General features: G+C 36.4%; 1 protein-coding gene across 2 annotated transcripts in view; it reads left to right on the top strand.

Annotated features, from left to right (window-relative positions):
* LOC136416909 (homeobox protein unc-4-like) overlaps nucleotides 1-13,185 on the top strand; it is a 28,811-nt gene extending 15,626 nt beyond the window's left edge. For both annotated transcript variants that reach the window (XM_066402346.1, XM_066402345.1), the window contains exons 2-4: nucleotides 1,218-1,402; nucleotides 11,392-11,596; nucleotides 12,087-13,185. In XM_066402346.1, coding sequence (XP_066258443.1) covers nucleotides 1,218-1,402; nucleotides 11,392-11,596; nucleotides 12,087-12,361 — 665 coding nt within the window. In that variant the 3' untranslated portion in view covers nucleotides 12,362-13,185. The remainder of the gene's footprint in view (nucleotides 1-1,217; nucleotides 1,403-11,391; nucleotides 11,597-12,086) is intronic.
* Nucleotides 13,186-13,577: the final 392 nt, after the last annotated feature.

The raw sequence follows: 13,577 nt of genomic DNA, 5'->3' as shown, positions 1-13,577 counted from the left end.
ATCTCGATACGTGACGAATTTCCAATTATTGGAAAGGACTGAGCTGATTGGCTAATTTACAACCAATAATTATTATTGTTTGTTCATGAAAAGAAAGCGAGTTAGGTAGCGGTAAAGGGTAACGCTGCGATATTTATTTATCACGGACCAATCTGTCAATTAGTATTTACTGTGCTTCTCATGGGTTATTTTGAAATTGAGTCACCGTGTACATTCCTCAAGTCATAAACAGACCCATAAACATTTGATTAAGACATTGTTAGAGGCCGAGCACATTCGAGCTAAGCCATTTTGTGTCAGTCTCGTTTTCTAAGTCGAAAATCCTTCTTTATAACGTTCCCAGGATTATCCTCGGACTGTTTATGAGTTATTTAGGCATAAGTAATGGCCGTTTAAATGCTAATCAGTTTAGTGTTCGTGTAGAATGATTAAATTTAACTTTAATGCTCGGGCGCAGATTCAACAAAAACCGTCCGTTAAGCAACGGTTATCGCAGAGATCAATAAACTTTACTGAAAATTGAGGCTTTAACAAAATCCATATAAAAGTTTATAAACATAGTAATTACTGGAAATGCTGCGGAGCCTTATATCAATTTTGACGATCTTTAAATGCAAAATAACAAGATACGGCATCGTCAATTACCATAAAGGTCTATAACGTCTCTATTACGATGGACAGCTTTGCCAGCGTTTGTTAGAGACATGTGGTGTAAAGAAGAATTGCGGTTACGATAATGAAGCTGAGGAATTGAGCAGAACACAGTTTCGCCTCTATTTTCTATCAAGAACAGTCTAAATTTCCCCAATTTCGGAAGGAGCTTTAAGTTTTCTTTAGCATGACTGATCAAAAGAGCGCAAATCTGAGCTTTTCGTTAAGCTTGAACCGACTTGCAAGTCCCCTCTATTAATTTTCTACCCTGAATACATAATTGAAAAAAAATTATTCTATATAATTTGGCGAGGACTGTGATTTGGTGTGGAGCTTTATAGGTTTTCAATTTTTTAGCCTAACCCAGGTGAAGTGCTTAATTCAGCCTTTAGGGAACGATAGAGACGTCAGGAAGTTACCTGTATCGGGTTTTGCGCTTTCCATCATCTGAAAACAAAGATTTTCCTATAATTTCATAATAGATCTTAGAATAACAATTTATCAAAATGTAAATACCCTTTTTCGACTTTCTTTTACGATAACTTACTTGCTAACATCCTTTTCAGGTGCAGGAAGTAGCGGAGAAGCTGACTCAGAGTCAGCAGCATCGAAACGAAGACGAAGTAGAACGAACTTCAATAGCTGGCAACTGGAAGAACTGGAAAGAGCTTTCATTGCCAGCCACTATCCAGACGTTTTCATGAGGGAAGCGTTGGCGATGAGACTGGATTTGAAAGAGAGCAGAGTTGCTGTAAGTATAAGAACATTATTGCATGTAAAAAAAATCTGTTACGCCACTGAGTTTTGCGTAATAGTAAAAAAGACATGAACGTCTACTAAATCCAGGAAAATTGTCAAATTGTTTCGCTAAAAAGCAGTGGGGCTCCGTCTTCAGTTGTTAATCGCAGAAAAATAGACTAGTTGATTCACGAAATATATAAAAATTTACAAATTAGCTCCTTAAAAACCAAAGACAAACTAATATGATTATTATTGTGCTTAAAATTTTTTGAAAGTGAAATTAAAAAAAAAACAGCACATAAAATGACTTGTTCTGCCACTGATTGCTCTATATTGCATCCACTTATTGTAGGTATAAATCTGTTAAATCCAAGAAAACCAGCAAATTACAAAGCAGAGACATGCATTGTCCAATTAAAGGACACGTAAGACGACTGTGTTCCAACAATTATTGTTACATTGACTTCTAGATTAAGTATCTGCCATATCCGAAAAAATGGACAATTTGTTTTCCTAAAGGACAGTGGCGTCTCATACACAACTAGCTGACAAATACAGACTAGTATTTATACATTTTTCTAAAATTAAAATTTAAACTGATCTTGCCCATAAGGACAGCCCGTTCCGCTACTGACGGTTATGTGAGAAAACAGATATAAGGATCTGTTAAATCCAGGGAAATGAGCAAATTACTTTTCTAATAACAAAATGCGTACCAGTTATAACTAGATAATTATTTTAATTTTCGATTTTTTCTGAAGATAGAATTGAAAGAAAAATATAACATGTAAATCGAAGCTATTCCAGCATTGATTGTTGTATTAAATTATAAGTTAGGTATCTGTTATATTCCGAAAGTGGACAAACTGTTTTTTCTAAAGAATAGCGGCATGTTATGTTCAATTAACTGAAAAACGCAGAACAATTATTGTTAATGTTTTCTAAATCCACAATCCTAATCCGCCACTGATAATTCACATGTGAGGTCACAGACGTTAACATCTCTGATGTAGCAAAGACAATTAGAAAATTGATTCCCTAAAAACTAAAGGCGCATCAAAGTTTACTATCTAATTTTTAATATTTCCTGAAAGCAGGATTTAAAGGAGAATATTACATGTAAGACGAGGCTGTTACGACATTTACTGTTGTATTAAATCTTTAAGTGCCTATTAAAGCCAGAATTGACAAATTGTTTCCCTACAAAGCAGTAGCGTGACTCATTAAATAGATAATGCACACTAATTATCAATATTTTCTAAAAGCAAAACTTAAACGATTAGTACTCTTAAACAGTTTATTCCACCACTGAAGAAGAAATTCTGAAAAAATCACAATTGGGCTTCTGAAAATTCAGTAGCGTACTGATTTCCGAATGGGAGTATCTAGCTGATTCTTATCGCCTATAATTTCATTATAATTTTATATAGACATTTATGGGTATTTCAACTTTCTTTATCTTTGTTTCATCTTAAAAAGGAAACGGATAAAAACTCAAAAGACACTGATAAACTTCTTCTTTTCGTGGGCAATGAAATTTGAATAAAAATAAAATCGCAAAGCCAGAAAATTCAAAGCGAATAAAAAGCAAATTGATGGCGAAAAGGGCTCATATAGGAACGCCCTCGTCGAAAGGGTCTATTTGCGCAAATCGAATATAAAGTCAGACTTTCAGAGCCAAAAAGGGAGAAAACCCATGTCAGATTTATCGGGAGAGCGAGCAAGAAGAGCTCAGTGGCGTGCCAAATAGGAAGGTGTAAAAAATTAGCACCTGTTCTCTTGAGGGTCTCGTCTCCATTTCAAGAAAGTAGTTTTTTAATCGTTACGGCAAGTGTTATGATGTCTTTATCTGGGGCATTACCATAACTGCTGCCATTAAAGGCGGTGAAACAGAGAGAAAACAAGACACCGACCCGGGCAGGAATTAATGAAAATTAGCATGCCAGTTTGGATAATATTACTTACCTGCACGCCAAGAAACAGGGGTGGATTTCCCAGTTAACAGCGGAAAGTCCCATATGGAATATTTGCAAATTTGAGACATGATGACGACGCAAATCAGCACTTAAATTTGACCGCTATTAACATCCTATGACCCTCTCTTATCGACCATTTAATCATCGTTAAACTTGACTGCTGTTTTATAGTCCTGCGATACTACATACAGAGGCGTGGTCTTCAGTTCGATTGGCCGGCCGATATCCACTTTGTTTAATTACCAATCATCGCTACAGTTTAACAGTACTGATAAACGAGACCCTTGAAGGGCCGATCCAGGCCTGCATAGCCGTGCCAGGTTTGCGATGATAATTAACATGGTAATTTGAGGTCGTCAGGTTGGCAGCCGGCTCTATGGCGTGTAGTGGCGAGCCTGCTCGCACCTAGGCCCTATTTTAGGACCCGACAAAGCCCTTATTGCCGCGCCGTAATTGAGCGATATACATATAAATTGATTGGGAAATTTATAGTCCTCGGAACTCACTATTTACTTGATGGTGGTGGTGAAATATGTAATGTTAGTAATAAAGTTGTTAAAAACGTACTAAAAAGTTTCCAACAAAGCTTTTATATGTTAGTGTTGGTATGTTGAAGAATATGGATATAAAGCATAAAAAAAGTTATAAAAACAGTTAACAAGATTCAATAATAATTATTTCAAGTTATTTAGGGGATTTTCCTAGTGGTCTTCAGAAATGCTGCAGAAGCTAATGAAACGGTGGCAACGTAGCAAAAGCATCCGCATTTCTCTGTCCTTTTTCCGCTCACAAATTTCTGAAATTTGCCATCCATGTTAAGTTGACAAATGAACAATGCTATGTTGCCATTTTCCAGTAAGTGTGAAAATATTCCAAGGTCTAAACAAATACGTAAAATACGATTTATATAGGAAAGTATGTTAAAGAAAAGCCGCTTGCGGTGAGTAGGTTGACAATATTCGATAATATACAGGATGTCCTATAAGAACAATTGGAGTTACTAGGGATTAAAATGATTCATGTCAAAAATCCTACTAAAAAACAATGAAAACGTGCTCGCGTTAATCCTTATTTTGCTTGAAAACTAAGAGGGATGGGCATAGGCACCTCTGTAGATAAATTTACGTTAATGAATAACAAATTCAATAATCGTAAACTTAGTGAAAATTGTTCCTAAAATTTTAAAATTCTGGCCTCATAACTTATGAAAGCCTAATTAAATTGAAAACCGATAAAGGTAACTACAGGAAAATGTACGAAGGAATTCACATTATAATATTCCCAAATGTTAATATACTGCGTGACAAAGAAAGGTAAACATCCATTGAAGATAATTTTATTTTGATAATTTTTTTTGTACGTGTTCAGTACCACATACTTATTCAATTATTACATTTTCAGCAAGATCAGAGGAACAACTTCATTTTTTTTCAATAGTGTGTTGAGCATCCACGGTTCCTTATACACTCATTGATACGCCTGGGCTCGGATCTAATAAGATTGTCAATGTCTTCTTGAGGTATCTCATTCCAGGCAATCTGAACTTCATGAGTAAGGGCTGCTAAAGTCTGTGAAGGGTGCTGTAAATTCAACAGTCTGCGGCCAATCATGTCCCAGACATGTTCAATAGGAGACAAATCCGGCGATCGAGGTGGCCAGGGTAAACGGTTGATTTGATGTTGATCCATGAACGTTATTATTTGCCTAGCAACATGAGGTCTAGCATTGTATTGCTGGAAAATAGCGTTCGGGATAGTTCGAAAATATGGAATCACATATGGCTCCAACACTTCTTGGATATAGCGTTGGGCAGTCATGTTGCCTCTAATGAAAACTAGGGGTGACCTGCTACCATATGCGATAGCACCCCATACCATAACGCCTACAGTACGGTGGACATGACGCTCTCTGTCAAATTGTAGATCTCGCCTTTCACCCCATCGCCTTCTCACCCTTGCCCGACCGTCGTTCATCCCCAGACAGAAGCGGGATTCATCACTAAAGATCACCTGAGTCCATTCTTGGTCCCACTGAATCCTCTCTCTACACCATTGTAAGCGGTTAGATCGATGTTCGCGAGTGAGAGGCAGCACCCAATGCGGACGATGGGACAAAATGCCAAAACTTCGTATTCGGCGATATACTGTACGCATACCAACCCTATTCCCATGTTCTTCAAACCACTGATTTGCAATAGCTCGACTGCTGCTAAATCGGTCTCTAAGAGCCAAACGTCGCAATCGACGATCTTCGCGCTCTGTGGTTCCTCTGAGCCGCCCAGTGCCTCTGGCTCTGTGCCCACGGCCTTCCTGAGTCCACGCCTGGTAACACCGCACTATGGTTCCTAAGGATCTGTTAGTTCTTCTAGACACTTCTCTGACCGACAGACCTGCTTCGCGCAACCCAACAATCCGCCCCCTCTCAAAGTCACTAAGCTGACGGATCTGTTCAATTCTACGCTCTCTAGGCATAATGAGTAAAAATTATGACCGATTGCAACACACTTCACAAAAGTTGCGATGCAAATGTGAACAAAAATGTTTAAACAAAATTTTATTTTTTTAAGGAACAACCCATGGAAACTAAAAAAAAAATGAACAGATAAACTTGAAATTTTGATCATTTCTTTCTTTTTTTAAGATAAGTCAACATGCAAAAAATTATCAAAATAAAATGGTTTTTAATGGGTGTTTATCTTTCTTTGTCACGTAGTATGTGTATACAGGGTGTCCAATGGAAAACATCCAATTTTTAGGGGATCGTGTCGAAAATATATTTTAAGATTAACGGATTAGATAGAAATTCAGATTTGAAGCAAAAAGTTTCAAATAAATAAAACTTTTTTTGCAGGGGGATTTTATTAATTTTAAATTGATCTGATCCAGACAGTTTTTTGAAGATACAATTTTGAAAATTAAACTTTTCGATTTTATGGCAATTAATTGTAAGAGGGGCATCTATCTCTGAACTAATAACTTTATAATTCTATCTTTGACGCTTTTTAAAGCTCATCTTTCAATATTCTGTTTCCTGCAGTCTTCATCGATCAACATTCAGACTTTTTGCTAACCACAATTTCCTCACTAAAAAGAAACAGAAAAATCCTCTTCGCTTCCCTTTTACCTGTCTTCTCGTAAAACCAAAATTACACACATCCTCCATGCAGAACGATTAACCATTAGCCAGCCAAGCAACCAGTCCTCCCAGTTATACCTATACCAAGTAGCCAGGCTTCTTGATTAATATCTTATTGGTTTCTACACTGAGGGTCATTCGGAGGTACCCGCAATTTGTAGCCTTATTTATTGGATATTGAATTTTAAGCAGCGCTGCTATTAATGGTTATAAATTGCCACGTTGAAAATTGCCTTTAAAGTGTTTGGGACTATTATAATATCGAATGTTTTGTTATTTTATATTCGGTTAAGAGGCTGTGTTATTAGGCGTGTGATACATTTGTATAATACCGCAAACAAGTACTAAGACAAAGTATCCTTGTCTTCATCAATCAGCTACAAGGGCTATCAAGTAATTAAGATCAAGCGTTGCAGCATTAACATCTTTATTATTTTTTTATTTTAATCTCCTGAGGAACCTTTTCAGTGTAATTAAAGCGGTGGTTGATCACATGCATTCTAAAGCAAGAGGGAATTTATTTTCTTTATTATTTAACTTCAGGCAAAATAAATGTACTCATTATTTCTTCACTAATTAAACTTAACATTCAATCCAATGTTTACTTAATTCGCTACCTATAACAATACGTTACAATGCATAATTGTAAAACTCAGGAATATTTTTGTGCGTTTTAAAAAATGGCACCCCTGAATCAGTCATTTGGCCCCTCAAGATGGCTGAACCTTTTCAGGGTAATTACAGCAATGGTTGATCTCCTGCAGTGTAAAGCAAGAGGGAATTTATTTTCTTTATTGCTTAACTTCAGGCAAAATAAAGGTACTCATTATTTCTTCACTAATGAAACTTAACATTCAGTACAATATTTACTTAATTCACTAGCTACAAACAAAACATTATAATGCATAATGGCAAAACTCAGGAATATATTTGCACATTTTTAAAAGTGGCATCTCCGCATCAGTCATTTGTTCTTTCAAGATGGTTGAACCTTTTCAGTATAATTAAGGCACTGGTTGATCACATTCATTGTAAAGCAAGAGCGAATTTATTTTCTTTATTATGTAAGTTCAGGCAAAATAGATTTGCTAATTAAATTTAACATTCAATATATTTACTCAATATGTAATTACAAAACTTAGAAATATTTTTTCATATTTTAACATTTGTTAAAAATGATTCAAGATGGCCGACGTACCTCCGAGGACTGTGCGTGTGATAAGGACAGAAAATGCAAGCCGTGTGCCATGTTGTCAAGTTTTGATTGTTTTCAGAAATACTTCTGATTCCCAAAGCTCTACACTTGAAATTAATCGATGAATAAATTTATAGAACAAGAAATAACAAATTCGTTTAGGTTTATCACTCATTTATCTAATCCAAACAATTTGCTCGTTTAATTAAAACCGTAATATTCATTTAAGTATTTAGCAATTATCCAAATAGCACTATTACCTTACTCACGTTACCATCACTCTTCAATCTAGTACCGCCATGATCGGTGCACCTAATTGCCCCAGGCTCACATTATCGTAGGTAATTGTAATTACGCTCTGTTTATTAATTTTACCCGCTACGCGCATAGATTTTACTTTTAGATTGACACATAAATCAAAATCGCCGATTTGCAATTAATAATCCACGGCCGTGTGTAATTGTTTGTTTGGAGAGATTAATTGATTGTCCAAGGATTTCGTTATTAATTACACCTAATATGGCATGTATAGACTTGCCACTTAGCTAATTTGAATATACATGTTGTACTAACATTGTAGACTTTCAGACCAGAAAAATCTAAAATTTCGTAGGCGTCATTATCTCAAAAACTGTGTTAAGAAAAATATAAGCAGTGAAGCGATTGAAGAAAATCGTCTATAGAATGCAAAGAAAATATTGGGAGCAGCTTTATTTCATCAAATGGAAGATCGAAGTGCCACGTTTTTGCCTCCCTGTATATTTTACCATACTTTTATTATAGCTATGAACGGTATAAAATTCTCCTATTTGCTTTTTTCTCTAATTTAGCAAAAAATATAAATTCAGCTTCGTATTATTAGCAGTTTGAGACCCTCTGTATATGGATAATAATGTTGAAGTAATGGTTTACTATTGCAAAAAAGGACGCATTTTTGTAGTGAATGATAAAGTAATTACTTCCAAACACTTTGAGAGATAAATATCAAAATATGGATATTCGTAAATAAAGCCCATTTATTTCAAATGGCACTTCGAAATTTCGTTAAAAGTTACTAATGAAAATTGCGATTTGGCAACATAATAAATAATGTCAATAGTGCGTAGTATCGTGAAGGAAATGAACACATTTTGATGACTTGCCATTGTCAGAAAACATAAGCACTGCAGTTGTTATCGAAAATCAGAAATCAACTGATATGCCTGATGTTGCGGTGTTGCCTGTTAATATGATAACTGTCCATTTTAATAAACAAGAAAACCCCAATTCTGTAAAATTTCAGAGCAAAAAACGCACAATAATACCCCCCCCTGTTTAATTTAAGACAACAGAGGAAGAAATGTGAATCATGTCATGTTTACAAGACAATTGATACGGTCGCCCGATGATTTTGTCTTTGTTAATGTCGAAAAAATACATGTATAAGTGGCTCGCTGTCAACAATCAAAAGACAACTGACATTGACGCAGTCACCTAGTATTGCCGAATCGCATGAAAAGTATTTTAATAAGGAACAACGTTCGGCATTGAACAGATATTACATATTAAAACCGTATAACATAAAACCGAAATTGATCTCAAATGACAAACCATTTGCATTTTTATCACGCCTTTCCGTGTATATTTTACTCACGGAAAATGGATTTTAAATGACTTGATTATTTTGTTACAATTCCGCTTTTGTTAGCATATTAGTGTTATTAATTCGTTCGTTTTTTCGGACACGCCGTGCTAGAGATCTATAATTATTTTCGTATTACGCCCTGTATAATATTAGCGCGCTCTTGACACAGCCACTAGGCTTTAATTTCTGGCTCATTATATACAGTGGGCCAAAACCTTTTCTGCATATGCACAAGAACTCATTTTCATCAGCATCAAACTTGGTCTAACGCTTCGAAGCATTTCATCCCACCGCCCGCTTTTTAAAATAACTTCATTAGGTGGAACCTAAGTGGGTCGTTAGTTTCGACTTTGGGCCCAGATTTCCTCTCTAAAACAGCACGAAATTGCGCCTAACAATTTTTTAATAACAGGTATTATATCAGGGCTTTTTCTAAAATAAAATTAATTTGCTTTCACGAAAACCCGACGGTTGCGGTAGTTTTGGGGCACCGTAATTACCAGGCTCGGTAATTATTTTCTTGGCCTAGGTAAAAGTGGCCTACGCCCCTGGGGCGCCTGGGCTAAGGGTTGCTCCGGGGTCGGGAGGGGGTTAAAAAGCCCCGAATCGGCCGCCAAAACCAAACTCCCGAAGGATCGATTGCCCGGACTGCCAGATCGGCCTTTGATACACGCTAACTTTCCAATATTGACTGGCAATCTTGGGGGATAAATCCCTACCAAGATACGTCTATTGTTTTCGAATTGATGGCGGAACAGAGTTCCGGAAGGAACTGTCGAATAGAAAAAGTTGGATATTTGTTATTGGGGATACTTTTCACGCTTAAAACTTTACCTTGGAAGTAAATTCATGTGATAGAGCTGCGAATTACATACCGTATCTAGTACCCTACTTCATCGAGATAGAAATCCCTGAGAAATTTGAAACTACTCAAAACTTTTCGCGTTTTTATATATACAGTGTAGCAAGACCTCATGTTTTATCGGACAAACGTTGTCTGTAGGTGCGGTATTCATAAATATCACCTAGCAAAATCAGGACACACCAGCAAAACAAGGGAAATCACAAGGGATTTCCTAGTGTAGTATTTTTACTCAAGAAAACAATGATTAAGTTACCACACAGACAAAATTTATCAGACCATCATGAGGTCAATTTATATTCGGCTGGATAAATGACCGAAAAATCTTCCCACCCTCTTGGCATGGGCACAATTACCTCCTACGCCTTACTTCATTGTCGGAATCCGTTTGCCAGTCAAAATTAACCAGCAAGTGGGCATGTCTTCGTTCGAAATGTGATTAATCTTGCTACATTCATCATGAATTCAATGTTTGAATTATTCTGCCATGAAAAGGATTAATATTTCATAACGACTAACCGATAGTTAGATTAAACTTGACATTGGAAAATAAAGAAACTGGTGGTATTACCTTGACGACGCTGACAAAAATCAGGTTTTTGTCGTGATAAAAACCATACGTTTATCGACCCCAGCAACATTTATTCGATGGTAAATTGATATGGTTGGGTGAAAATTTTACGTTTTTAAAGATAAGTGCATTTACCAAAGTTAAATCTTCTCTAAAGAGCTTCGTATAGAACCGAAATACGGACCTCAAATCAACAAAAATTATCTGAAATTGAAGCGATATCACTCTGCAGTATTAATAATTAATACTCCAGTAATCTCAATTAACATTAACATTAACATTTAACAGATTAAAGCATTAAAAAAGAGAAAAATGTATTGGAAGTGTGATCTGGGTATTTACCGTTTTTGTACCCAGACGTTGCAAAACAACAACAAATTATCTGCTTTTATAATTTTCAAAAATGCATACTTGATAACTCCACACCTGGTAACTCTCAAGGGACGGACCCGACCTAACACCAAAGCAACTCTCAGCAGCCCGGAAGACCTCAAAAGATACCGCAATGTCCAAAGAAAAGTCCCTAATCCTTCCTCTTCTTTCTTCATTGCTTTCTTGGCAAATTTGATCACTACACCACAACAAATCGACTAACACTGCTTGATCAAACCGTAACATGATTTCTCTTTGCTTCAGGTGTGGTTCCAGAACCGGCGAGCAAAATGGCGGAAAAAGGAGCACACCAAAAAGGGACCAGGCCGGCCTGCGCACAACGCTCACCCCCAGTCCTGCTCTGGCGAGCCTATTCCTCCTGCAGAGCTCAGAGCCAGAGAGAGGGCGAGGCGCAGGAAAAAACTTCAGAAAGCTTTGGAAAGGCAAGCGAGGAAATTGAGAGCTAAAGGTCAGTTCAAACTGTCAATATCGCCTAAACCAAAGACTAGGGGTCAAGACACTGGATAGGACTATGAAACGTATTGTTGCTGATGTTAACACCATCTAGTGGAGATTCCACACATTCATTTTAAAAACTAAAAATCCAAGCCACTTTGCACATGGATTACGCGATGAAAGAAACAATGATGAAGAGTTATATGCATTCCTTTGACGGGTAAATCGCAACATGGTTGTTATGCTCCGTCTAGGGTATTTGCCCCCGCCATTTTACAACTTTGGCATGTTATTGATAAAAAAAAATTCTCATATAATGCTTCATCAGTGCAGACGAATGACATACATATAACTATTGCAAAATGGCTGACTTGCGCCATTTTGAATAGATTTGAGGTCTAGTGGCATCCCTTTTTATGTGACTAGTAAAAGATGGCGCCACTTCTGAATTGACTCGTTTTCTCTCGCAATAACTAACTGACTTTCTTAACTTTTTGTTTCAGGTATTCCTGTAGATCTTGTAGCACTAAAACGCGAATACCTAGCTCAACGGGGTTCAGACACCTTAGACAGTGACAGTGAGATTGATGTTGTAGGTGATTCGGGCGCCGAATCGGAAAACTTCGGTGACAATTCGAGGTTCACCCCCTCGTTGAACGACAACAGTGATAATGGCATGGATTTGTCGTCGACTGCGCACGAACAGGACGACAAGAGCCGACAACGACTGAACCCCTTCAACTTCAGCATAGATTCATTGCTGAATAACAACACTTGAAAGTTTAGTGTTAATTAAACGGAGTTATTAAATCGGGTTCTGAGTGTAAGTGTATATAGTTGCAATTAGAATGGGCATTTTGTTTTTCTTTCAGGAAATTAGTAAGTAACACTAAATTGGCTCGATTATTACATATCCAACGTTTGGCGTAATTTTAACAATAACTGTGCAATAATAAGAAAATGTCATTTTGTGTGATAAATGTATGATTTATTGTGTGGGTTTTTTGGATGAATTGGGCTGAAAAGACACTGAGAGAAAGGATTAAATAACATTCCCTCAATGTAAAGTTAGTGTAAGAATTATTTTGTGATACTTATCTGTGTAACGTAACATACGAGATATTTATAATGCTTTTGAGTAAATTATGTAAATTTGTATAAACACATATCCCTAAAGATGGTACTAATATTAATAATTTATTTCATTATATTGTAAATATAAAAATGCTTTTTTGGATGTAATGGTAACTTGCACCTTGAATAATGTAATATTTATAAAAATAGAGTAAAAGAGTACCTTCTGTTAGACATATAAAGTAACTAGAATAGCTGTTTGAAAACATGGAAATAACTGTTACAAATTGTGTAAATACCCTCACGAATAATCCTTGTGTAATTAGATACATTTCTTCGGCTGACCATAAACTTACAAGGGAAACATACAGAACGGCTTAGTTTAGTTCCATTTTTGGTGAAAATTGTATTTTTCACTTCAACATCGAAGCATTGTGACACCCTAAAGGGCGTGGTAAATTGCAAATTGATATCAATATGAAACAATAGTTCAAATACTTAATAAATTCCATTATTTATTCCATAAAATTTGCTTTTGTGTTTTATTTTTTCCGGAGAGGCGAAAATCACCATTTTTGGGGGGACAGAGATGCAGGCATTAAACCAAGATAGCGCAGACGATTGTGATGGCAAAAATTAAAAAAAATCACAAATAAAAACGCAAAGAATCGAGTATCTGAGTGAACGGACATCATTTTCATAAGGCGCGAAGGTTTGCAGAGGCAATCTGACTAATCAGAAGCGGCGCTAACTAGATGCTTATGTGAGGGACAGTACGCTCACTGAAGTACTTTGAGACGTAAATTAAGAGATTTTGGCTAAAAGAAATTATTTATTATAATCAATCTTCGACATCGATTGATTGATTCTCATGCCCTTTAAGAGCTCAATAATATCGTATCTGAATATGTTTTAACACA

The sequence above is a fragment of the Euwallacea similis genome, chromosome 25 (assembly GCF_039881205.1).
Source record: "Euwallacea similis isolate ESF13 chromosome 25, ESF131.1, whole genome shotgun sequence".
Taxonomy (NCBI): domain Eukaryota; kingdom Metazoa; phylum Arthropoda; class Insecta; order Coleoptera; family Curculionidae; genus Euwallacea; species Euwallacea similis.
The sequence above is the reverse complement of the archived record's forward strand: the minus strand, read 5'-3'. Positions and strand labels throughout refer to the sequence as shown.